General features: G+C 37.6%; 1 protein-coding gene across 3 annotated transcripts in view; it reads left to right on the top strand.

Moving 5' to 3' along the window:
• Positions 1–26524, top strand: part of CEP128 (centrosomal protein 128) — a 465565-nt gene that overhangs the window by 132006 nt on the left and 307035 nt on the right. For all 3 annotated transcript variants that reach the window (XM_043472686.1, XM_043472687.1, XM_043472685.1), the window contains one exon: positions 21952–22302. In XM_043472686.1, coding sequence (XP_043328621.1) covers positions 21952–22302 — 351 coding nt within the window. The remainder of the gene's footprint in view (positions 1–21951; positions 22303–26524) is intronic.

Raw genomic sequence — 26524 nt, 5'->3', positions numbered from 1 at the left:
TTTAATTTTAGGAGAGAAAAGGACATGATGAAAAGAATCACTGGAAATCTGAGAATTGAAATATAACTAAATTAAGAGCTGGATGGTTAGGTAGAGTTTAATAGAAGGTTATGCACACTTTTTCCTTATTACTCTAAAGAATTTTATGAGACCTCCATCCATATATATGCTTAGGATATGTATTAATGGTATGTGGTTTGGTTTTTGGTTTTGTGTTCTGTTTTTGTTTTTTTTTTTAATTTATTTTCTAATTGGCAAGGAGAAAAACAACTTATGCAATCTTTCATTCAATAAATTTTGATTAAGGGCCTGTTAGGTATTGGGTCTGGTGCTAGGATCTGGTGTCCACAAATGAAATCAACATTGCCCTCAGTAAAGGCACAGTCATCGAACTCACATTTTGTACTGAAATGTCAGTTCGCTAGAAGAACCAGGCCTGTTCAGCATGGATGGGCAGATTCACTGTGAGGATTACTATGGGGAACAGAGGTGTGGGCTTGGGGCTTTGAACCTTTGGAAGTGGTCATGAGCTCCTCCATCCCTACTGCACCAGGATGGCTCCTGCTCTCCAGGGACAGAACAATATGTGTAAATGCAAACGATCATAGAAAGACAAAGCAGCAGAAATAGCTTCAAATAGAAATTGGTATTTGGTGATCAAAAATCTGAAGCAATGGTTTCATAGTTTTACAGGTTTAGTGTTTTCATTCTTTTGTCACATTCTTCATTTATACTTGTTTATCCCTTCTAAGTTACAAGAAACTGAGATACTCTCAAGAAGGGGTTTAATGTAAGGGAGGCAAGAAGTTATTTTGATAATTGTGCTGCTGGACTTCATGCAGAAAACAAATTTCATATATGTAACTACACTGTCATTATTGAGACTCTTTATTCCAAAACTGAAAAACTTGAGTCAACTCTAGATGGCTGTCTTGAGTTTAGTACTAATTTCTTAGTCCAGTCATCTGTGACTGTGGTGGTGGAGTCACAGGGTTCTATTTGTACTGTTTTGCATGTATGTGTATTAGAATTGATATTAAGCATCAATTTTATTAAATTTTATTTGATAATCATCAATTTTATTGATGCTATTAAACATCAATATTAAACATCAATTGCTATTAATCATCAAAGAATGAAAGCCTTCCTTTAGTGTTTCTTGTAAGACTGGCCTACTAGCAACAAATTCTCTCAGTTTTTGTTTGTCTTGAGAATGTCTTTAACCTCTCTCTTTTAAAGAGAATTTTGCTGGATGTAGGGTTTCAGTTGACTTTTTTTTTTGGCTGCACCGTGCAGCATGGGGATCTTGGTTCTCCAACCAGAGATCAAACCTGGGCCCTGGCAGTGAAAGTGGCAAGTTCCAAGCATTGAACCGTCAGGAAATTCCCTGACTGTCTTGCAGCACTTTGAATATGTCATCTCATTCATTGCTGTTTTGCATTGTTTGTCTTGAGAAGTCAGCTGTTAAGCTTTTGGCGTTCCCTCATACATGGTGAGTAATGTTTCTCTTATTGCTTTTTAGATTTTCTCATTTTCCTTGTCTTTCAGCATTTGACTATATATTTAGATATGGATCCGTGTGTTTTTATTCTGTTCGGGCTTCATCATGCTTTTGGAAATACAGATCAATGCTTTTCTTTAGATTTCAAGCTTTTAGCCATTATTTCTTCTTGTACTTTTCCTTTCCTTTCTTTCCCTCCTTTTTCCTTTTGGTATTTTTGTTATATATATTTTGGTATCCCACATTTCTCTCAGGTTTTATCCATTTTTATTCTTTTTATCCCCCTCACATTTCATATTCTATTGATTTATCTTAAGTTCTTAGATCCTTTCTTCTGCCAACTCAAATCTACTATTGAGCCTTTCAAGTGAATTGTTCATTTTACTTATTGTACTTTACAGTTCTAGAATTTCTATTGATAAAATAATTTCTATCTTTTTTAGTGATTTTCTTTATTTAATGAGAGATTTTCTTCATATGCTTTTTTTTTTTTTCTTCATTATCTCCTTTAGTTCTTAGAACACATTTCTAATAGTTGACTTTAAATCTTTGTTGATTAAGTTCAACATCTGGACCCCTTGAAAGACATTTTTTATTGTCTACAGTTTTCCTTTATGTAGGTTGCACCTTCCTATTTTTTTTGAACCTTATAACTTTTATTGAAATAGGACCTTTAAGAAAATATATTGTGTTAATTCTGGGTACTAATTCATTTGCCACTTTCTTGGGTTTGTTGTTGCTTTTTGATTTTTTATTAGTTTAGTGAAGTGGCTGGAATAGTTTAGTGAAACCTATTTTCGCTGCAGTGTGAAGCCAGTGATTCATTTGTCAGAGGGTGCCCCCTCGGATATGTGCACAGTGTCCATGACCACCAAGGATGATTATTGTTTTCGCTGATAGTCTTTAATTGTCTGATTCCCTGCTCCTCCCATTAAACTCTGGCTAGGCTGGCTTTGTTATCTCTCTTAGCTTTTAGCCTCTCCGCTAATAGCTAGCAGATTTTTTTTTTTTTTGGACAGGGTCCTTGGTAAAAATTGCCCTGCAATCTGATTCAGTTAAAGTTGGGGCTCTTTGCAGGGTAGGGTGTGGGTACCAACCAGTCTTTGGGGTATTCTTTGATCCCAATAGGGCTCTCTGTAGCTATCTTATTACCTGAATCTGTCTGTTAAACTTCATATGATCTGTTGTCTTGTTCCTAGTAGTATTATGGAAACTACCGGCCTCTTACATGCTCACCCCCAAGATGGCCATTGTTTTTGACATCATCTTTAGAAATGGATTTTCTTATCCTCTGTTTCAAACAACAGAACAGAACTGTTGAGCTGTCTGGTCATATGACCTTTCTCCTCAGCAGAACCTCTGCATCACCGCACTGGAGCTGAATTCAGGGACTATAATTTGCTTCCCTTTGGAGCGATGCTCCGGCTCTTCAAGTATGGTGTTGGGTTGAGATGGTAGTCTCTGATCTGAATTTGCCCCTTTGGTTATGGGCCCTTTACTATATTGTGTGAACTTGGGCGGGGTCAGTAATAGACCTACGTTTTTCCCTACAAGAGGGAGCTGGTTGGGTGAAAGGAGACTTTTCATTTGGCCATATCTTCTTGGGTTAGCACTTCTGATCTAGATTCCTGCCCCTCTGTGGGTGAATCTGTAGCCTTGGACTGGGAGCTGGGCATGGGGGAAGTTCTGTCTTCTTAGCTATCTTTGCCTGGAGTGTTGCTTCATTCACACTGAGCTGGGAAATGGTATATTCAATACTATTAATATTAAATAGATTGTGGCTTAGATGTCACGGCCTCTAATTATTCTTACCAAGATTTAATTGATTTTCTAATTAAGTGTTTTTCCATTTGGTCTGTGCCCTTAGGACAATTTCCAGATGCGTTAAATGTTTCTTATTTTTTAAAATAATTTTTACCAGTTAACTGATGGTTTTGTTGAGAATAGGGTCTGCTAACCTCATTACATTGCAATTTGGAAAGTCTTGCTCCTCGATAGAAATTGTGTCCCAATTAGGAAAAAAATACCCACTCTAAGTCACAGAGAGACAAAATGATGGAAAATAAGGAAATGCTTATGAAAGATACATGGGACATAGTGAAGTTCTAATATAGATGTAATTGGAGTCTTAAAAGCAGAACAGGGACAGGAGCAATATTTGAAAAGACATCATTTCATATAATTAAGAAGTGCTAAGAATTCCAAGCAGGGTAAATCCAATGACGATCACAACTAGACATGTCATAGTAAAATTAGTAAAACCAAAGTAAAAGAGAAAGCCTCAAATGCAGCTAGAGGGGAAAGAAGACATATTACCATAAATGATCAAAATGGAAACCAGAAGAATAGAAAGATATCCTCAAAGTACTGAAATAAAATAATTGCCAGTCTAGATCCATACCCAATGAAAATATTCTTCAAAAGTGAAAGTGAAGTAAAGATATTTCTTGAAAACAAGAACTGATGAATTCAATTTTGGCAGACCTAATATGGTAAAGGTAACTTTTTGAAGGAGAAAGAACAAAAAATGCAGCAAGGAATGAAGACCAGTAAATGGCATAAAATTCTGGGAAGAGTCTAAATGAATATTGGCTAATAGCCAGTCATAGTAATATCTTTTTAAAGTGATTTGGAAAATTAAAATTACATGAATAATACTGCTTTATTTGGGAATTATATATTAAGTTGAAGTGTTTTTAAATTTCTTGATTCTAAGATGAAGGAAGTTGTAAAATTACTAATCTATTTTATATATTAAGAAGTGAAGGATACATATAGTAAGCTCTAGGATAACCACTAAAAGATGAGTAAGGTATATGTAATTAATACAGGGAAAGAAAGTGAAAACAATTTTAAAAAATTAATACTTTTAAAAGAAAACATAAACACAGCACTGGATAAACAAAGATTTCTTATGAGGACACCAAAAGCATAAATCATAAATGACAAAAACATATAAATTTGATTTTGACAGTTCAAGATTTCTGCTTCACACTTGGTAACATTAGGAAAATGAAAGAAGCAAGTCACACTGAAAGGAAGTATTTACAGGACATATATCCAGCATATTGTAGATAAATGACTAACATTAACAAGTGATGTATTTCAATTAAGACAAAAAGTCATATGTCAAAAGAAAATGAACTATGAGAAGACCTTTAAAGTTGAACCAAAAACAAACAAACAAATCCAATGAATCATTTTCAGTCACATTGCTCCCACAAAACATACTGTCCTAAGTATTTATTTTTATTGAGATCAAAAAATATTTTTTGCACTCTTGGTAAAATTAATGCAGCTTATTTTTAAAATTAGAAAAGAAAATATGCATAACCAACATTAGAAACAAGAAAAGTCCTATGCCTATAGATTAAAAGAGAAGGAAAATTAGAATACCAAGTGGTTGCTCTAGATTAGCCCTTTTGTAGTGATGGAGATGTCTTATGTTTGCGTTCTCCAGCACAGGTTAGTCATATGTACCTGTTGGGCACATGAAATGTGGTTAATGTGGCTACATTTTTCATTTTCATTTTTAATTGTACTGAATTCTGTTTAAATATTGGTGGGATTTAGCATGTGGCAATGTAACTTTTTTGTTGTTGTTCAGTGGCTAAGTCATGTCTGACTATTTGCGACCCCATGGACTGCAGGATACCAGGCTTCCATGTCCTTCAGAATCTCCGAGAGTTTGCTCAAATTCATGTGCATTGAATCTGTGTTGTAACCATCTCATCCTCTGTCACCCCCTTCTCCTTTTGCCTTCAGTCTTTCCCTGCATCAGGGTCTTTTCCAATGAGTCACCTTTTTGAATCAGGTGGCCAAAGTATTGGAGCTTCAGCATCAGTCCTTCCAATGAATATTCAGGATTGGTTTCTTTTAGGATTGACTGGTTTGATCTTGCAGTCCAAGGGACTCTAAAGAGACTTCTTCAGTACATAATTCAAAAACATCAGTTCTTCAGTGCTCAGCCTTCTTTATGGTCCAGCTCTCACATCTGTACCTGACTCCTGGAAAAGCCATAGCCTTGAGTATACGGACCTTTGTCAGCAAAGTGATGGCTTTGCTTTTTAATATGTTGTCTAAGGTTTTAATTGGAGAAGAGCATGGCAACCCACTCCAGTATTCTTGTCTGGAGAATCCCATGGACCGAGGGGCCTGGTGGGCTACAGTCCATGGGGTTGCAAAGAGTTGGACACAACTGAAGTGATTTAGCACACACGCACTAAGTTTTTTATAGCTTTCCTTCCAAGGAGCAAGTATCTTTTAATTTCATGGCTCCAGGCCCCATCTACAGTGATTTTGGAGCCTAAGAAAATAAAATCTGTCACTGTTTCTACTTTTTCCCCTTCTGGTTACCATGAAGTGATAGGACTAGATGCCATGACCTTCATTTTTGAATGTTGAGTTTTAAGCCAACTTTTTCACTCTCTCTTTTCACATTCATCCAGAGGCTCTTTAGTTCTTCTTCACTTTCTGCCCTTAGAGTGGTATCATCTGCATATCTGAGGTTGTTTGTATTTTTACCAGGAATCTTAATTCCAGCTTGTGATTCATCTAGCCCAGAATTTCAAATGATGTACTCTTCATAGGAGTTAAATAAACAGGTGACAATATACAGCCTTGTTGTACTCCTTTTCCAATTTTGAACCATTCATTTATTCCTTGTAAGGTTCTAATTATTGTTTCTTGACTCACATACAGTTTTCTCAGAAGACAGGTAAGGTGGTCTGGTAGTCCATCTCTTTTAAGAATTTTCCACGATTTGTTGTGATCCATACAGTCAAAGGCTTTTGAGTAGTCAGTGAAGCAGAAGTAGATGTTTTTCTGAAATTCCCTTGCTTTCTCTGTGATCCAATGTGATTTAAGGTGTGATTAGATGGTGTGGGGGCTTCCCTGATAGCTCAGTTGGTAAAGAATCTGCCTGGAATGCAGGAGACCCCACCCAGTTCAATTCCTGGGTCAGGAAGATCCCCTGGAGAAGGGATAGGCTACCCACTCCAGTATTCTTGGGCTTCCCTTGTGGCTCAGCTGGTAAAGAATCTGCCTGCAATGAGGGAAACCTGGGTTCAATCCTTGGGTTGGGACCATCCCCCGGAGAAGGGAATGGCTACCCACTCTAGTATTCTGGCCTAGAGAATTCCACAGACTGTATAGTCCATGGGGTCACAAAGAGTTGGACACAACTGAGTGACTTTCACTTTCACTAGGTGGTGTGAAATTGGGTTCAGAGTCCTATCTTGAATTCTCATTGATACAGTAATCACACTGATTTTACTTTGACTGCCTGAATATGGTCTGGCTGTATGAGGGAAAGATTGTGGCTTGGGACTTTACTGAGGGGCTGATAATAGAAACATCCCTCAGAGCCATTCCTCTCTCTGTCTCCTGTAGTTCAAAAGGGGATTATTATTATTTTTCCTTTTTTGTGATAAAATGCACATAACAAAACTTTGCAACTTACCCATTTTTCAGTGTACAGTTCAGTGGCACTAAATACTTTCAGGTTGTGCAACCAACTCAATCCCCACCCCCACTGAAACTCTACACCCATTTAACCAGTTACTCCCCATTTTCCCCTCCCCCCCCAACTCTGTTAATGACCATTATACTTTCTAGGATTACGTACCTCATGTGAGTGTAGTCACATGGCATTTGTTTTTTTGTGACTGTTTCACATAACGTAATGTCTTCAAGTTTCTTCCATGTTGCAGCATATTGAAGAATGTCCTCCCTTTTTAAGGTTGAATAATATTGCTTATCCACACATCAATTGAGTAATTGGGTTGCTTTGACATTTGGGTTATAAATAATGTCCACGGGTGCCCAAGCATCTCTTCAAAACCTGCTTCCAGTTTGGGGTACATACCCAGGAGAGAAATTGTTGGATCATATGTTAATTCTGTGTTTAATCTTTGAGGAACCACTCTCCTGTTTGCCATGGCAACCATGCCATTTTATTTTCACACAAACAGTGCACAGTCTTCCAATTTCTCTGACGTTTGTTTTCTGTTTTTTGTTTTAAATAGTAGCCACCTGAATGGGTGTGAGGTGGTATCCCAAGGGATCGTTAGTTCAAAACAATGTTTACTTTATTTAAGAAATTAGGCCTCTTTTATCTTGTTTAGCTTTCCTTAGCTTCTCCTTTCTTCTCTTGTCTAAAATAGAATTGATTTCTCCCAATTGCACAAGGTTATTGTTTTGTATAAGATAATGCATCTGATCTGTTTCAAATAAACTGGAACGCTGTATAATGTGTAGAGCAATAAAATTAAGTGTTATGTTATATTTAGGTTCTCCTCTTCACTGTATGTCATTTAATGTTGGGAATAATATTTCTTTAGCTGAAATATGTACTTTATCTTCATCCTCTCAGCTGCCACATCAGTATTGGTAAGTCACAGGTGAATGTCTTCCTCTGATACCCACTTTGGCCTGTTGTATTTCATAGCAAGTGTGTAATCACAGGCTGCTCCACCTCCAATAAGAATTGTCCCAAATACCAATCTGCTTAAAGCTGAATGATTTTATCCTATCTATATTCAAATCCTCTTTTCCCAAACTGCATACTTTGTTAAACACCAGAATTGCAGAGTTAAAATTATCAGTCCAATAGAGTATGAAAAAAATTAAGAAAATAAAATTGTACTTTGAGATGTGTGTTCCAGGGTCTGAATTCCTCTAGTGTGTGTTTCTGGGGCCTAGATGTTAATTATATGCCCCCTTGTATTTTAAACATTGAAGAAATGTATATTTAAAATGTTCCATGTAGTGAACATCACAGCTAATGAAACAGAAGTTAATATTTTATTTCTTCACAAAGAGATGAATGTGTTTAATTAATTGAACATTATTTTCAGTACTTTGCTTAAGCTTAGTATCATGTTTCATTAAAAAGTACAAGGAAACTGTAGTTGTATGAAGCAGATATGTTCTTATAGGGTTTGTGGAGAAATAATTATTTTTAATCACTGAGAAAGACTGAGGAACCTATTATTTGGAATTAATGTCCTTTGTCTGTCTCTGCTTCATTGGATGAAAAGAATCTGATAATAGTATATGTGGCTAAAATTAGTATGATAGAAAAGACAGAAGGTTGTATTTTTAAAGGATGACTATTTGTGACATGGTTATGACAATGGCTCCTGATGTTTTTTGTCGCTGATCCCTCATTGAGAATTCAAATCAGTTTTTAAAGAATATTCATATGTGTTTTGCTTGAATTAAAAAAAAAATGACTCAGTACATTCTACTTTCAACCTGTCATGGTTTTAAAAAAAAGTTTTAAATTGTGTGATCCCAGTGAGTGATGGCCTAATTTAGCTGCATGTAAGTGTGTTTTGGTGCTACCACACTTGTTCTGATTGATTTGAGTTCTTTTATTCCAAGAGACTTGCCTTATGTCTTCTAACTGTGGAAAATTGATTACTTGTCCTCTCAGTATCAGTTCATAAAACACCTAAATTATCCTGAAATGAGTGAGTTCATCAAGACATGCAGAATATGTCAAGCTAATTTCCCAATAGAGGTGAGTGGGGCATGGCTTAATTGAGAGTCTGAGAAATTCAGGTGAAATCCTATTAAATCTATTCTTTTGTTTACTCAGTATAGGCAAAATTTTATAATATCAGTTAGAGTTTAGTGTGGGAAATAGAACTGCTTTAGGTATTTTATACAATAGTTGTCTATGCTATTGGCAGATGTGGGCCTGCTTCTGCTTCCGGGAAAGGATGGATAGCACAAACTGGGTGATTCACTGCAGAACAGAATATATTTAAAATCTTTTACAACCTTGCCCAGGTGGCACTAGTGGTAAAGAATCCACCTGCCACTGCAGGATACGTACGAGACATGGGTTCAATCCCTGGGCTGGGAAGATCCCCTGGAGGAGGAAATGGCACCCCACTCAAGTATTCTTGCTGGGAGAATCCCTTGGACAGAGAGCCTGTTGGGCTACAGTCCATGTGATTGCAAAGAGTTGACCACTGCTGAGCCTCTGAGCACACATGGCATATAACCTTGCTGGCCAGCAGCAAAAACCCATATTAGCAAGTATTTGGTCCCTGCCTCTCTTCCACATTCTAAGTCTCTCTGCATTGCATCTAATTTGCCCCGGAACCGAGCACAAGGGAGTACTGAGCATTTGGTTTTGTAACCTCCGTGGAATTAGGGGAGTATATTAGGAAGCAGTGCTAGGGGCTGTCTGCTGTTGGGTCATACCCAATAATGCAGTAATCAGGTTTTTCTTTTAGTTTAGAAACATGACTTTCACTTCTCTTCTTTTATAGCCTTTGAGCCTAGCCTTGTGTGACTCAGTGAATGCTGGTTGAGTTCTTGTTAGACCTAATAACACATTTACAAATATGTAATGTTATATTCAATCTGTAATTTCTTTGCAGGGTTTTTTTTTTTTTTTTAGCTTCCTGTCCATTTTAGTTTAGTTTTGTTGTTCAATCCCTCAGTTGTGGCTGACTCTTTATGACCCCATGGACTGAAGCACGCTGGGCTTCACTGGCCTTCACTATCTCTCAGAGTTTGTTCAAACTCAGGTCCATTGAGTCGGTGATGCCATCCAACAATCTCGTCCTCTGTCATCCTCTTTTCCTCCTGCCTTCAATCTTTCCCAGCATCAGTGTCTTTCCCAGTGAGTTGGCTCTTCGTGCCAGGTGGCCAAAGTATTGTAGCTTCAGCATCAGTCCTTCCTATGAATATTCAGGACTGATTTTCTTTAGGATTGACTGGTTGGATCTCCTTGCAGGCCATGGGACTCTGAAGAGTCATCTCCAACGCCACAGTTTGAAAGCTTTAGTTCTTTAGTGCTTAGGCTTTATGGTCCAACTCTCACACCCATACATGACTACTGGAAAAACCATAGCTTTGACTATAAGGACCTTTGTTGGCAAAGTAATGTCTCTAATTTTTAATATGCTGTCTAGTTTTAGCATAGCTTTTGTTCAAAGGCACAAATGTCTGTTAATTTCATGGCTGTCACTGTCCACAGTGATTTTTGGAGCCCAAGAAGAAGTTAAATCATTTATAAATGCAATTAACTGGTCACATGGAAGTGAAATTGTTCCAACATGCTGGAATAGAGTTTAATTTCAGTAAAACATAAAATATAAAATTTTATTTTATTTTTTCTGTACTTGGGCTTATCATCTTCCTCATTGGGCTGTTTGCACTCCTTTTGGGTAATGTTATTATTTTCTTCAATCAGTGTTTTAATTTTGTTCCTGCTTTAAGGAAGTCATATTTTAGACTAGAATTAGTGAACAGATGCTTTGTTCACATCATATTAAAGATGACTAATTGAATTCTATTTCAAAATGATTTTCTACTTGTGAATTATTTGCTGTTTATTAGCTTTAATGTCACTGTTTTTGTCCTTGTAATGAATTGAGCTTTATGCCTTAAAGATAATTTTTGCCTCAGTGTATCAATTTGATACATTTAAACATTTCCTACTTTTATTCTATTGGGTTTCTAGAAGCTGTATTATAAAACAGATTATTCTGTTGTGGTTTACATGTTTTTAAGTGATAAATACTATAATTAAGCAGTGTGTTTCTAACCAAGCGTTTTTAAACCAAAATATTTTATGCTTAAAATGAAGTTGTCATCAGTGCCAAAATGTAAAAGCTCTTAATCTCTATAATAATTAAAAATTTTAAATATTCTTTATGTTTGGTAAAATGAGTATAATAGAAACACCATGTAATTTTATGGCATGTGTGTTTTCTCTAGTATATTAAAAGGTTTGTATGTATATGTACAACTATTGTATTTTTTATTAGTAAACATAAGCCTCACAGTTGATTATATTTCTATTTGGCTTGCCCCTAATTTTTTTCAAACATTACAGGAACAAATTATTTTGAATTCTTATGAAAGGCTTTATTTGTGCATATTTGTCAGAGGCGTCTTGTTGATCAGATTCTCTTATTAATCTTTTTCCTCTTCTCCATACTTGTTTCTGGATTCTCTGGTGGCTCAGCTGGTAAAGAATCTGGCTGTAATGTGGGAGACCCCAGTTCAATTCCTGGGTTGGGAAGATCTGCTGTAGAAGGGATAGGCTACCCGCTCCAGTATTGGGCTTCCCTGGTGGCTCAGCTGGTAAAGAATCTGCCTCCAATATGGGAGACCTGGGTTCAATCCCTGGGTTGGGAAGATCCCCTGGAGTAAGGGAACGGCTACCACTCCAGTATTCTGGCCTGGAGAGTTCCTTGAACTGCATAGTCCACGGGGTTGCAAATGATTCGGACACGACCGAGTGACTTTCACTCATACTCCTTTCAACCCTGTTTCCTCTGCCAACACCAGTGTTAAGGACATGTCTTTCTTGATAGAAGGCGTCAAAGGCAAATAGGACAGGAGTGCTAGGCACGCTCTTGCCTTAGTGGTGGTGGTCATTGTTTCAGTTTGGGATTGACTGTCGTGAGCATTCGTTTTCTCTGTCTCTGTTTCTCTCTCTTCCCCATCCTGCCCTCGCTTTCTCTGTCTAGTACATTCAGTAGCAGCCATTCAATCACCTTCTTTTTGTTCCCTTTGTCACTCCTTAATGTTGTTAGTTCAGGGGTCTTTCCTTTGGACATATTATTATTGTTAGAAACCATTGCATAATCAGATAAAGGCACTAAAAAGTGAAACCTAACTATATATTTGGTAGCACAAATAGGGAAGAGAGGCAGAATTTGAAATAGAGAAAAAACAATTGCTTGCATATATCACATTTATTCACAGTAATGGTTACATGTCTGTTTCCTCAACTTGGTTGTATGGATATCTGGAGTAGTAAAACAGAACCATGCTGCTGATTCATTTTTGTGTCTTGGCAGCTTGGTTCTTGCTGAATGCAGTAAGTGTTTATTGGACTGAATGGAAACATATCTGTATTTTCTTTAGAAAGTCTGACAAGTAGTTTTTTTTTTTTTTCTTTTCCTTTTCTAGTCTCTTAAATGCCACAGTTGGTTCTTGTCTATTTTAAACCAGCTCCATCAAATTTGTTGCTAAAACTGAATTCAGATGATAGAAGGATTGGTTCTCAAAGTCCATTCCTGCTTGAAAAGGATGATCTTCAATTATTTTTAATGTTGCTATAATATTTTAATATCCTAGTGTGAGGATAATGTCCTTTGGTGATTATTCTTTCTCAAGCACATATCTGATCATGTTACTCCCTTGCTCAAAAACTATTGAGAGCTCAAACTGAGTTTTAACATCCCCCCAAACCTGATTTCTCAACTTACTTTCCAATCTGTTTTAGCCCTCTTGAGCATTACTGCTTTGGGGGGTGCAGGCAAAGAGTGAGTTTGTTAGTGAAAGTATGCTTGTGAGAGATACAAGTGGGCAGGGGGAAAGTTGAGCTGTTACTGTTACTTACAAGTGGGCAAGTGAGAAGTTGAACTCTTTGTGAGCAGCCTGTGCTGGTTTGCTCATTCTGTGGCTCTTGCCCGTGCTGTCGTTGGTCATGAGTGCTTATTTCCTTTCCACCAGTTTCTTCACACTTTAGTTTGCCTGTTGTGTCCTTATTTTATATCTCCTTCTTTATAAGGTCTTGCTGATCAGAATAGGTTCTCTTAAATTTAGTGACTTAACTCCTGTTTCTGTAGCTGCCATGGTGCTTCCCACCGGCTCTCATGTTTGCCCCAGTCAGTATTTCTCATTCAGTACTTTTTCTGGTTCTGTTTTAACCCCCCTTATCCTGTGGTTCTTCTCTCTCTTTCAAAAAAACTTCTAGAGACATCTATGCATCAGGGATTGTATAATTCCTGTTCAGGATTTCCTTCTGTCTCAGGAAGGAACATGGCAATTTATTTAATTATTAAAAAAGGTTGGTTGGTTGGTATCCAGTAATATGGTGAAGTGGAATCAATATCAATTTGAATAGTAGGGACCCTGTGGCTAGTCCTTTCTCAGCTGAAAACTTGCCTCCTTATCTTGAATTGATCACTTTATCTTCCACTGCCTTCAGTTTCCTTCTCTCTAAAAGGTAGGTGTTGGATTGCCTCTCTAAATCTAACATTGTTTCTAGATAGTAATAAAAAGATTTCCTGAAAAGTGCCAGTGATTCTTCCACATGCTTTATCTAAGTGATCTACTGTAGGTCATCATTCTTCTGTATTGTAGATGTTATTGAGTCCATTTTATAAATTTATTTTTTACTTTGGTTCACAGACAGTAAGCAATTCTTCTATGGTCATAGACTGGCAGACCTAGGATTTGAACTCAAGCCTGTGGGCTTCATCTAAATTATTTCATCTGATTGATGACTGTCATTTATAACTTTATTGCTACTTCCATCTTGGGTATTCCTTTGGAAAAGGTGTATGGATTCATTACATATTCTAATGTATTGTTTATAGATTACAAGATAAAGTCAAACATGTATCTGCTGATACTTTTTAAGTTGACCTGTCTTTATACTTAGAAATGTCTCTTAATAGTAGGCTTCCCTGGTGGCTCAGATGGTCAAGACTCTCCTGCAATGTAGGATCCCTGGATTGCGTAGATCCCCTGGAGGAGGAAATGGCAACCCACTCCAGTAATCTTGCCTGGAGAATTCCATGAACAGAGGAGCCTGGCAGGCTACAGTTCATGGGATTGCAAAAAGTCAGACATGACTGAGCAACTGTTACTCACTCACTATTAGCCATGTGCTTTTCCATGGTATGCTGCTGTCTCCCTGTAGATGTTAATTCTGAGGATTTTAAGTCTACCTGTTTTTTCATTACTGTTACAAGTTTCCACATGAAGTACATAATACTATATGTGGAAATGTTTATTTTAAATTTATACCATTCACTTTAACCCACTCCAGTGTTCTTGCCTGGAGAATCCCATGGACAGAGGAGCCTGGTGGGCTATGGTCCATAAGGTCACAAAGAGTCGGACGTGACTGAAGCAACTGAACATCCATTTACTGTACCCTGGTTTATTTGGGGCCAGGTTTTCATTTTTAAATGTTCACTAAGTTGCCCAATCTTTTGTGTGTGTTGAGTGTCAATTAAGAATAGAGGAAAAATTGTATTTAATTGTATTTTAGTTACATCAGTGAACAAATGATCATTGTTACCACCTACACCATAGGTTTAGGACTTTGTGTCCCTAATCCCTCATGGAAAAAATGTTTTAAATGTAGGCTTAACAATTCTTCATGAATATGAGAAATAGGAAGAAGGTGGGTGGAAAGATTTTTGTATGCCAGACAGAGCTGATTTCTTAATTCTGTAAATTTGCTCCATTATTCTCCTACCATATCCAGTTTTTCCACTTTTATAATTTCAAGTGATAAATATCCTTTTGTAATCAAAATATGTAAAATTATGATCTTAGATATGTGATTGGTTAAAGCTAGAGTTTATGGTGGGTCCTATCCATGTTTTATTTTTAATAGAATCTCTCTTTTTTTTGGTCTATTTTGTGTTTTAATGCCTTATTCATATGAATGGGCTGTCTAGTTTTCTTAGAATTTGAATACAACCACTGCAGCTGTTAACAAGGGAGCCAGTGGCAGCCAAAGCCAATCAATTTTAAAGGGAGAGTGTTCTTTTCTATTATCTTCTATATGCATTATTTTACAGGTATTATTTATAGTTAATTGTTTTTTAATTAAGAACTTATTTAGGGCCTTATTTTTTCCTTTCTGTCCTTTGGCCATTTTACTCCTGGGAAGAGAGGAGTTAAGTTAGTAGACCAGAGGCAGCTTTCCTCAGGAGGGTCTGCTTGCAAGGTAGGTATTTGTCTGGCATCCAGGAACTGGAGTGATAATCATTTCTCTACACTGATATGAGATCTTCCCTAAGTAATAAGGGTAGCTCACTGTGCCTGGACGTTTTGTACAAACAAAATGTGGTCTCTACTGAACACCTGCTTTCTTCCTAGGAGTCTGAGATTTTGTTATACAATACTAGGCATTAGAACCCACCTGCAAATGCAGGAGACATAAGAGACATCGGTTCCATCCCTGGGTTGGAAAGATCCCCTGGAGGAGGGCACGGCAACCCTCTCCAGTATTCTTGCCTGGAGAATCCCCATGGACAGAGGAGCCTGGTGGGCTACAGTCCATGGGGTCGCAAAGAGTCGGACGTGACTGAAGCAACTGAGCGCACACACGAGGCAGATAGTACCTAAGTGACCAGCCCCTAATTAAAACTTTGGGCACTGAGTATCTGATGAGCTTCCCTGGTAGACAGTGCTTCACAAGTGTCAGAGCTCACGGCTGGAAGAACTGAGCACGTCTTGTGTGACCCTCGGGAAGGAGGCTCTTGGAGACTCGTGCCTGATTTCCGCTGGTCTGCCCCACGTGTCCTGTTCCCTTTGCCAGTTGGCCTTCTGTCTTCTCATCCTGATAAATCTTAGTAAGGGCACCTGTAGGCTTCCAGTTCTGTGAATCCTAGCTATCACCAAACCTGAGACCCTTAACACAGCTGACCATTAATATATTTTCCCATCTGAAGAAGGCAAGAGAAAAATCCATTCAAATGTATAAAGTTTTAGTAAATTAGAGAGTTTGTAAATTTTTTGGTAGTGTAACCTGAAGGAAATCAGAGCATGCTTTCCCAAATTATGCCATGTTGGCGTATTGATTTTATTCAGCTGAGGGCGCTTGAGAACCAGTAGATGCAGAAAGGGGTCTGTGACCTCCTCGTTGTACCTAAAAGCAAGTCAGTATTTCCCATGAGGAAGGTGCCCTCCCTGTATCAGGAAGAGAATAGCATTCTCATCAAGGAAAACTGGGAGTTGATGCCAAAATGGATCTGTACAAACAAACCTAAAATCACCCTTGTTGTTCAGTGGCTCATTCGTGTCCAACTCCTTGCAATCCAATGGACTGCAGCATGCCAGGCTTCCCTGTCCTGTATTTCCTGGAGTTTGCTCACGCTCATGTCCATTGAGTTGGTGATGCCATCCAACCATCTCATCCTCTGTCGTCCCCTTCTCCTCCTGCCTTCAATCTTTCTCAGCATTAGGGTCTTTTCCAGTGAGTTGGCTCTGCGCACCAGGTGGCCAAAGTATTGGAGCTTCAGCTTCAGTCCTCTTATCTTCCATTCATTTTCCCCTTAGATTTCCTAATCACTTTTCCATTATTAAATCCCTTTTCTTTTATCTTGTCATCTCTCCTTAAATTCTTTATTCAAGTATATGAGATCTCAGTCCTAACCACTTCTTTGGGTCTTCTTTTTTCTGTGATGGCTCCTACGTATACATAAAATTATTAAATAAAATTCATATTCTTTTCTCCTGTTAATCTATATTATGTTAGTTTAGTTCTCAAGTCCAACCACAGACTCTGAAAGGTTCTCTATAGGATGCTCAAGTTTTTCTCTCCCGTCCAACTGGAAGGAATTCTTGATAAAAAGTATGTTTCTGTTACTTTGGTTTATTCCTATCTTTGATGGTACTTATATAGTAGGAAATAAATAATGGGTTAATTAAGTGATATAAAATTTAACCACCTGGTTTAGTAACTGAGATAATTTTACACAGTTTAAATATAAAAAAGTTCTTCAGGGTAGAAGATGCGTCCAGGAATGTATGATGGTATTGTTGGAATTGAAAATCATCATAATGGAATACATAATAAAATTGCTTTCCATTTAATGTTTCATGTGGTACATAGGAGGTTACTAATGTCTGCTATATGTGCCTGCCTTGATAGCATTTATCCCTGCATTGATGATGTATGTGTACGCTTCATGTGTGCTCTGTGTGTGGGTGTTTATTGGAGGAATTGTTTTGAGGGTTCTATAGAATAGTCTTTTGATTGATGAGGGAGAAATGTTTATTATAATTAGATGATTCTGATTGGTTTTCTGAGGAAGATGGATTAAAGAGAATGTCAAAAAAGTGGCTGAGTAGACTCCACGAAGGAGTGAGGAAAGAACGTAGGAAGGAGTTCTCTGGTAAGTTTTACCTGAAGCATGATGCAGTCAGATTGACAGGAGCAAAGCAGTCGCCACAGTTTCCAGGCTCAGGGCATTTGGAGGCTGTGTTCGTCCTGCTCACACTGAAACCTACCTTCCCATCAAGAGTGAGGACACCTTATTTATACTAAGAACCACCCCTTTTCTGTTCACTTTCACTCACATGTTCAGTCAGCGCCACGATGTTTTCACATATTCTTCAAAGTGAAATATTGTCTGTTATCTGTTAGTATGAAAGTCTGCAGTTTTAAAATGTGAGAACAAAAGGAATTTATTTTGTTAAACTCTGGGCTTGCATTTATTAATCCTATGCCTATTCTTGTTGCTCTGTAATTAACAGAGGATAAATAATGCTGGATTTATTTTAATTCTGGATTCAAAAGAGTTGCTGGAGAAATGTGGAGAATTTCATCTACTCTTGGGTCCTTTGCAAATTTGAGACAATCTAGTTGTAACCTTACTTCTGTTTGTCAGTTTTTAAGCATTTCTCATTTTCTCTTTCCTACAGCAGCTATTTCTGACTCTCTGTGCTTAAATACACAAGTCCAGCTCCATTTTTACCCTCCCTCAGTGGAGATTTACTGCTATTTTAATAGGACTGTCTTTTTGTTAGGAGTTGGGCATCCAGTGAACTTACTTTTTTGATGTGCTAAAATTAAGATGCCTGTAGGATTATCAGGTGTAGAGACTCATTATGCAAGTAGATATTTAAAAATCTGGAGTTAAGATCAGTCTGGTTCTGAATTAGGAATCACTTAGATCTCTGTTTACCTACATACTTGTTTACCACCAAAGACATTTTATAGATGGAGTGATGCTTAATACTAGAAACCTGTACAGTTATCTCTATTTAAAGGCCAAATAGTTGAAGAGGCCCAGGAAAGGAGATTGTGAAAGAAAAAGGAGAACTAGTGAGGAGTGTATTATGAAAATAAAGGAAGAAGAGAGGTAGGTTTAAGAAGTGATTGGCAGTGTCACATGCAACAAGGATAGTAGGAAGGATTTATAGAGCCCACTGTATTTGGCTTTAGGTTATCTTTGGGGATCTTGATGAGAGTTATTTTAATTGGGTGATCAGGCTGGAAACCAGAGCCAGTGAACTGAGAAGTGGATTGGAAATAAGACTGTGGGGCATCAAGTGTGGACTGCTCTTCGCAGGAGTTTTTAACAAGAAGAGGACAGGATGCTGGTGAGAAGGTCATGTCAGATTGATAAAGGGTTTTTGTTTGTTTCACTTAAAAAATTAGGTTTTTGTTTTTTTTTAAAAGATGAGAATAATAGAGAAGAATGATATAGTAAGAAAAGAGAAGGCCTAACTGGTGTAGTGAAGTCCTTGATGGATGTGGAAGGAAGGAACCAAGGTAGGCTGATTTGTCTAAAGAAGAAAGGTCCCTTTTCCTTAACTGCTGGGAAGATTCAGGATGGTACATGTAGGAAATTTGGGGGGTGTCTTGCCTAATAGCCTCAGTGTTATTTTTCAGGGGGAGAACTAGATTATTATGTATGCTACAGTGAGTGAAAAAGCTGGTAGGTTCAGAGAGTGCACACTGTACCAGGTAGGGGCATGCTGAAGAATCTCTGGGCACTGAGGGTGGCTTTCAGTGTCTCTTCACATCCCCTGACACTCATTTGTGATTTTCCTTGGAGCACTTGGTAACCTGATATGGGAAATAGGAGATTTTTTTTAGGTCCTACAGAGATGTTTTACTATTCAAGTTCAGTAGTTGAATAGGTCTAAAAGGAGTTTGAGATGTAAGCAGGAGAGTGGCTAAAGCGAAATATTACTTATTTAGGTTAAAGAGCCTGGATCTCAAGCCAGTAAAAGGAATATCATCTCCTTTTGGCAATGAAGAGCAAATGTATTAGGAGAAAAGGGAGCTGGGCAGATGGGTAGACAAAGCCAGAGGAGGAGATAATGGGGGGAAAGAGGGTTGGGTATACTCTTACTTCAAAGGTGACGGTTCTAAAAACAACACTAGGATAGGTCTATAGGAGTGAGTGACTGTAGACACATGGAGTTAGGGTCCATCTGGAAGTCTGAAAGCTTAGTAATGAGTTGAAAACGGGCTCTGGACTCAGACTGTCTGAGTCTGAATGCTGTGCCCTCACTTGTTAGGTATATGATCTTTGGCAAGTTCCAAGTGGTGGTTGACTGTCACTCAAATAAAGATAATGAGTGCCTTACTTTAGTTTTGTGGTGGGATTGAGTGAAGTAACTCATATAAAGCATTTGTACTATCCCTTGCACAACTTAACTGCTCAATAAACCTTAGTTGTTGTTGTTATCATTATTGCTGGCTCTGTCTCATTTAGATCACAACTCTTTTTTTAAAATTAATTAATTTATTTTAATTGGAGGCTAATAACTGTACGGTATTGCGTTGGTTTTTGCCATACATTGACATGAATCAGCCATGGATGTACATGTGTCCCCCATCCTGAATCCCCCTCCCCCCTCCCTCCCCATCCCCTCCCTCAGGGTCGTCCCAGTGCACTGGCTTTAAGTGCCCTATTTCATGCATCAAACTTGGACTGGTATAGATCTCAACTTTTATGTCACCGCCTAAGAGAGACTCTCCCCAGCCACACTGTAAAATATAGACTCGTTCAAATAACTGTCCGTCATATTTTAGCGCCTTGTACTACCCACTATTGTAATTTAGTTGTTGGTGTGAATATCTCCCCAGTTAGATTATCATCTTCTTTGGTGTTGAAGCCAGATCTTATTAACCTTTTTATAAACTATGTGCCTAACACATCAGAAGTATAACTGCTCTCCCAAGTCTTTGTTGTGGGAGGAAAAATGGGATCTCTCTGTTGATGTAGAAACCACTTGAATACTGCTTGTTTAATAAAGTTGATTTCTGGCCTAGTGGTAAAACTTTTAGATAAGGGCAAAAGGGTAAACCACCATCACTAGGGTTTTCTGATCTCATTTTAGAATTTTCCACACAAGTGCACAGTTCTCAATTTACTGTTTTGTTTGGGTGGATAAAGGAGTGACTCATCTCTTCCAAGCTGCGTTGGATTTAGCAAACTGAGCAAATGCAAACCTCTTGTTTTAGAGGCATTATTTATATGTTGTTGCCATAATGTCAAATCATGACTTTAATCATGAGAGAAATTATATTTAACTTGATTTGAGCCACAGTTGAGGGATGCTGAATCTGGAACTGATAATCTGCTCTTAGAGGAGGTTTTTAAATGTTTCCAGTCTGTTTATAGGTGCTTCAGTACAATGTAGGTGATATTTTATTGTTTGTCCAGCTCACAGTCATTTTAGCTTCCTGAACCCAATCTTACTTGAACATATGACCTTTTCGTGTTACTTTTGTAACCACAAGTATTTGAAACTAAAGGCTCAGAAGGAGCAGCTTTTGAGATACATCGTAGGCACTTGTTTCTGAATTTCTCACTGACTTCCAGAGCTTTACAAGAGTGGCTTAACTGTTAACAATGATAACATTCTTTTATGTGTATAAAATGTTATATAATGTACTCTCATTTTTGAAGTTAAAAATCAGTATTTGCTCACTCTTCTCAAATTAAAAATGCATTTGAATTATGATGATTTAGTATAAGTTCCAAGTGTGTTATTGACCAACTCTGGTTTGGGGAGGGGGCATCCCTGGTGGCTCAATTGGTGAAGAATCTGCCTGCCAGGGCGGGAGAAACTGGTTCCCTCCTGGGTTGGGAAGATCCCCTGGAGAAGGAAATGGCAACCCCTCCAGTGTTCTTGCCTGGGAAATCTCATGGGCTGAGGAGCCTGGTGGGCTAGAGTCTGTAGGGTCGCAAGAGTTGGACCTGACTTAGTGGCTAAACCACTGCTTACCACCGGTTTAGCGAAAGTAGATTTTAAGAGTTCGAGTTTTTTTCTTGAATGGGTAAGTATTCCACGTAAATTTAAATTTATAAATTGAAAATCTGTCCTTCATTGATTTGTATAAGCTTGACATAAGTTTATCAACTTATAACATTATGTATTTCCAGTCAAATAACCTATCTATAAGTAATTTATCACATTTAAATGGACTTTCACATTACAGTATTGTCTATACTGGTGCTTGTGTCATCAATGTTCTTTTTTTTGTTACAGATTTTTATTTTATTATCACAAAATTTTATTTGCTGTCAGAAAGTGAAGCATTATGTGTGATGGCATATAATTGCTCTGACAATCTGACAAATTCTAAAGCATTGACATTTCTTTCATTATACAAGACACTAGATTCTTACGAAAGTAATACATGTTGTTTTCCTCATCAACAAGGCTTTCTGTTTTACTGACAGTCAATTGGGAAAAAAAAAAAAACATATTTTCCCTTCTTAAATAATGAAGTAGTCTAAAAATGAAAATACTTTTATAACAAATTATTCTCAATTAATATGATCATGAGATACATGGAAAAGGATCGTACTTTCTAGATGGATTGATAATTTGATGACATTAGTGACTCCTGTTTGATGATATATTACACATCCAATGTTAACAAGAACATGTTCCTGATCCTTCACATGCTTCATTCCTAGAATTTAACCCATGAGCTGGAGAACAGGGAAAAACAGCAGCTAGAGATGTTGGATGAACTGAAGGAGATCCAGAAGCACTTTGAGACGTGTGACGCCAAACACAAGCGAGCTGACCTGCAGATCACGAAGCTGACTCAGCACGCCGAGGAGGCCACCAAGCAGGCCGAGCAGTACCTTCTGGAGCTCCAGCAGTCCGAGGGCCTGAGACAGGAGGCAGAGAAGAGGAGAGAGGAGCTGAAGCTGAAAGCTCAGGAGTCCATTAGGCAGTGGAAGCTTAAGCATAAGAAGTTAGAACGCGCACTGGAGAAGCAATCTGAAAGTCTCGATCAACTGTCAGACAAGAATAATCAGGTACGAAAGCCACATTCCTGAGGAATGATTTCTGCTGTGACCGACCATTCACTCATTTGTCCTTTGAACAAACTCTTGAGTGCCGTGCTGTGTGTGTAACCTATCAAGAGGTTCTTGGTAGAAGAGTCTCTGTGTCTTCACTGTCTCAAGGTACACAGAGAAAATCTTTGTACAGCCTTTGTGGTAGTTTAACATTCTGTGGCTTTGCAGAGTTAATTCTTAAAACAGATCCACTCTTCTCCTCTATTTTAGCTTTTAGTTCCCTAGTACTCCCCGTGCTAAGTTGCTCAGTCATGTCTGATTCTTTGTGAACCCATGGACTGTATGTAGCCTGCCAGGCTCCTCTGTCCATGGGAGTGGATTGCTATGCCCTAATTTGAAATTATTCTTTAATATCCAAATGGAAGAAAATCACAAAATCTTCCTTAATATCACATGTCTTTTCCTCCAGTGAATGTATTTTAAAATCTCATTTATTTGTGTATCTCAACTTCAGTATTGGTTGGAAAGCAGCATTTAAGATGCAGTCATTACTACTGGACCATTTTCTGGCAGCAGCTGTAATTTTAGTTAAGTGAGTAGCATTGATAATCTCACTGAGCAGTATTGTCAGGTCTCAAGCCTCTTGAAGACTTTTGTGCTCCTTTGATAGCAACAGAAAGCATTTCATTGATCTGTGTATGCATTTAACGTCATCTTTTCTCTTGTATAATCGGTTATTTTAAATGGATTTTATGCTCCTGTGTTGATTCTCAACTGTATCTTTGCATTGAATTAAACCCAGATGTTTATAAGATAATAAGCAGGAAAGTCATGATTGATTTTTATCCATGTTTAGTCTTGGTTTATCACTTCTGCATTGTCATTTGTCACTTGTCAAGAACTCTGATTGTTTCAGAAGAATAATCATTTGGATAAGTTGACTTTCTTTCAAAAGAAAGCAAAATGTAGGGCAATTACACCTATAAAATCAATTGTCAGCACTTAAGAATGATAGATGCTTATTTCATGACAGATGAGCTGTCATGGACACGATGCTTTCATTTTTACATACGAATTTCTTAGACATATAAAAGATGGAGGAAGTGATCACTTTGCACTGACTGTGGAATGCTTTTCACTTTAACCCACCTGACACTTAATAGGTGACTCATTGCCCCAAGGTAAAGCCCTTCTGAAGCTTTCAGACTTGAATGTGAATTGATTTGATCCCAGGAAATTGGTCTACTTTGATTATTCTGTTGTCAGCCTGGTTTGGCAATTGGTTCAATGAGTCTGCCTATAATGGAGGTAGGGAGAGAGAAGAGGGGTTGGGGAAATTGATTGATTGAGAGCCATCTGGGGATTTTGCTTAATGAGAGGAAATTTAGAAGGGTCCATGTCATCAGACAGTATCCTAACCCAGGAGAGTTTTCTCAACTGAGCTTTTTAGAATATTAAAAATTGTTAAACAATCACTTCCCAGAATACTCCTGCTAAAGTTATTTTTATCACTTAGCATTGCTAATGATAAGCAGAGAAGTAGTTTTAAAGTGATTGCCACAGTTAGGGTAGTATTACAATTATCACAGCAGGCATTGTAATTTCCACTTTAAAAACCTTAAAAATTAATGCAGCATGTCACAGTTAGAGCAATGGTTAATCAAAGAAGAAAGGGTAACAGATATTTTACTGCAAATTCAAGTGTCCAGTAAGTCTGTGATATGGAAATACATTGTAAATAACTTGGGAAAAAGTATATCTTTAATACCTTACTGAATAATGCCTCTGAAGAATATTTAATTTTGAATAAAATAGGGCAGTAGTAAGACAGTCTACTCATTTTTTGTTTTTTTTTTTAGGACTAATTACTTTCCAAAAGTGACTCCAGGATATATTTGGAAGTGTATGTTAAAGTAAAAATGATACTGGTTTACAAATAAAGCATGTTATAGTTTAGAGAATGAATTAATTGTTTAATAAGTAACTTTATTGAGCCCTTTCATGTGCTCAACAGATGCAGTCTTTGCATTTTCAAAATAGTTCCTTGCCTACTTCCATCTATCTTTTTCCAGGTTCACTTATTTTCTACTTTAAGATGTGCCACTTAAAAATTCATTAGAAAGCCCAAAGCTTTTATTCTCTTAACTATTGCTCTTATTTTTTCTTCCCCCTTGCTTTTTACAATGCATTATGGAATCTTGGTAAGATGTCAGATGTATATCATATTACAAAACTGCTTCATTATTGAAGAATATGGCACAGCAAACAAATAGCATATCATTGCAGAAAAAATCCAGACAGGTCAGTATGTATACATTCCTTAAAAGACACTGACATGAATGTTTACATCAGGGAATCATGATATTCTTCGGAGATATATAGATGGCGTAATATTCTATCGATATATATAACGTTCGATTGAAGACCCAGCATTCTACTGATATAAATAATCATCAAGCATTGTGATATTTTTGCCTTTTTTTCTTTTAAAGTGCTTTTGAAGTCATTGGTTTTTATATGTGCTTTAAAAATAATAAGAAAAAATATTTCAGTTCGGGTTTTGATCATCATGTATGCTTTTCTGAATGTTTCCAAATTCATGTGTTGTTTTTTTTTTTCTTAACATGGATAATGGGAACAATTCTTAGGTTTTATTTGTCTTGCTTTTTCTTACTGAGTTGGCAGGATGATTGACTTGCCCATGTATTGAGCTTTTTCCTTGATAATATTTGACTTCGAGAATCTTAAATTGCCATCTTTTCCTTCTGTGTATTGCTTTCATGCTGAGGGAAATAAAAGAGCCGTATGTAATATATACTATCTTTTCAAATGTGAATTTCTTAATGGTTGAAAAGTAAGGAGGATCAGTGCTAAAGTGCACACTTTTAAAATGTGTATGCAGTCCTGTCATAAGCAATTTAAGAAAGGCTAGAGTACCGATATGTTAGTATAGCCCAGCAGTCTCTGCATGTTTCCTTCTGTGCAGAAAATTAACTTTTGTTTTCTTTAAAAATTTTTCTTGCCTACCTTTTGGTTCCCTAAAAAAAAGAAAAACCTGTACAGACTTGATAGTCAGGCCTTTGAGGAGTTGATTCCTGATCCCATAAATCACCATGGTTTTAAGCAGTGTCATTCCTTTGGGGTCATACCAGCCATTTTCAATCCTTCTTTCATTATCTTCCTCTATAGCTCTTCTTCAATGGAAACAGTGCTCGGTTAGAACATTCCCTTCCCATTTCTCCTGACTGCTACTTATGTCTCCATTAAGCCTCCACTTTTCTCAAGAATTTTCACACCTGGCTTCCCTTCAACCTGTTTCATTACATATAATTTTGCTATTATCTTTGGTGATCTCCAAGTTTAAGTCAGCAGCCCATTGGACTCTGTGTTTTTATATTTCACTAGCTTCCTGTTGTATAGTGACTTTCCAATCACTCTGCAGCTAATTTCTATGGCTAAAATTTGTCATCATCTATAATTTGTGTTCAGATCTTATAGTTCTAAAATTTCAGTCTCTGATTATCCACATTACTTTTATTCCTTTTTCCTCTTTTAAGTATTACCATCAGATTTTCACCTTCCCACATTTCATTGGTTGACCAGCTGTTTCTTGGAATCAGTTTTTTTTCCCCTCTCAGACTGGACTTCACGAAAAGCTAATCTGGTGACATGTTCACTGGCATCTTCAGTTTCTTAACTTCCACCCCACACATTTTGTTGATCTTCAATCTGGGATCTACCTAACCCTCTACTTATTCTGTTGCTGCTCTTGAGTGGTACCAGCAAAACTTACATAGAATATCATGTATATTGGCTCCTGCAGTGATCTTGGTTTCCTCCCCGACCCCAGCCCAATTCATTCCATCACATTACAAACAATTAATGTAGACCAGTTGCTAGGCATCTAGCCCTCTTCTGATCAAGAACTATTCTTCATTTGAAGGATGAACTATGAAGACTGTTGGGGAGCTTCTGATAAATTTTACTCATTCCTAAAAAAGATACACTAGGAGGGAGTTGTCCTCCTTCTCTGAACATTATTTTGTTTGACCGTGATGCTAGAAATGGCTGAGGCTGAGATCAGGCGATGATCCTGAGAATGCAGCCTCATTAGGAGGGAAGGTATTGCTGAACGCGATGCAGAGCAGTGGACCTAGCGCTCTGACCTGCTGTGTCTGGAGCAGTTCTGCTTGGAATGATGGTAAATCACCTTGTAGTTTAAGCTCGCTTGAATTGGAGT

This window comes from Cervus canadensis, chromosome 6, assembly GCF_019320065.1.
Source record: "Cervus canadensis isolate Bull #8, Minnesota chromosome 6, ASM1932006v1, whole genome shotgun sequence".
In the NCBI taxonomy this organism is placed as follows: domain Eukaryota; kingdom Metazoa; phylum Chordata; class Mammalia; order Artiodactyla; family Cervidae; genus Cervus; species Cervus canadensis.
This window is presented reverse-complemented; position numbering and strand designations above follow the sequence as displayed.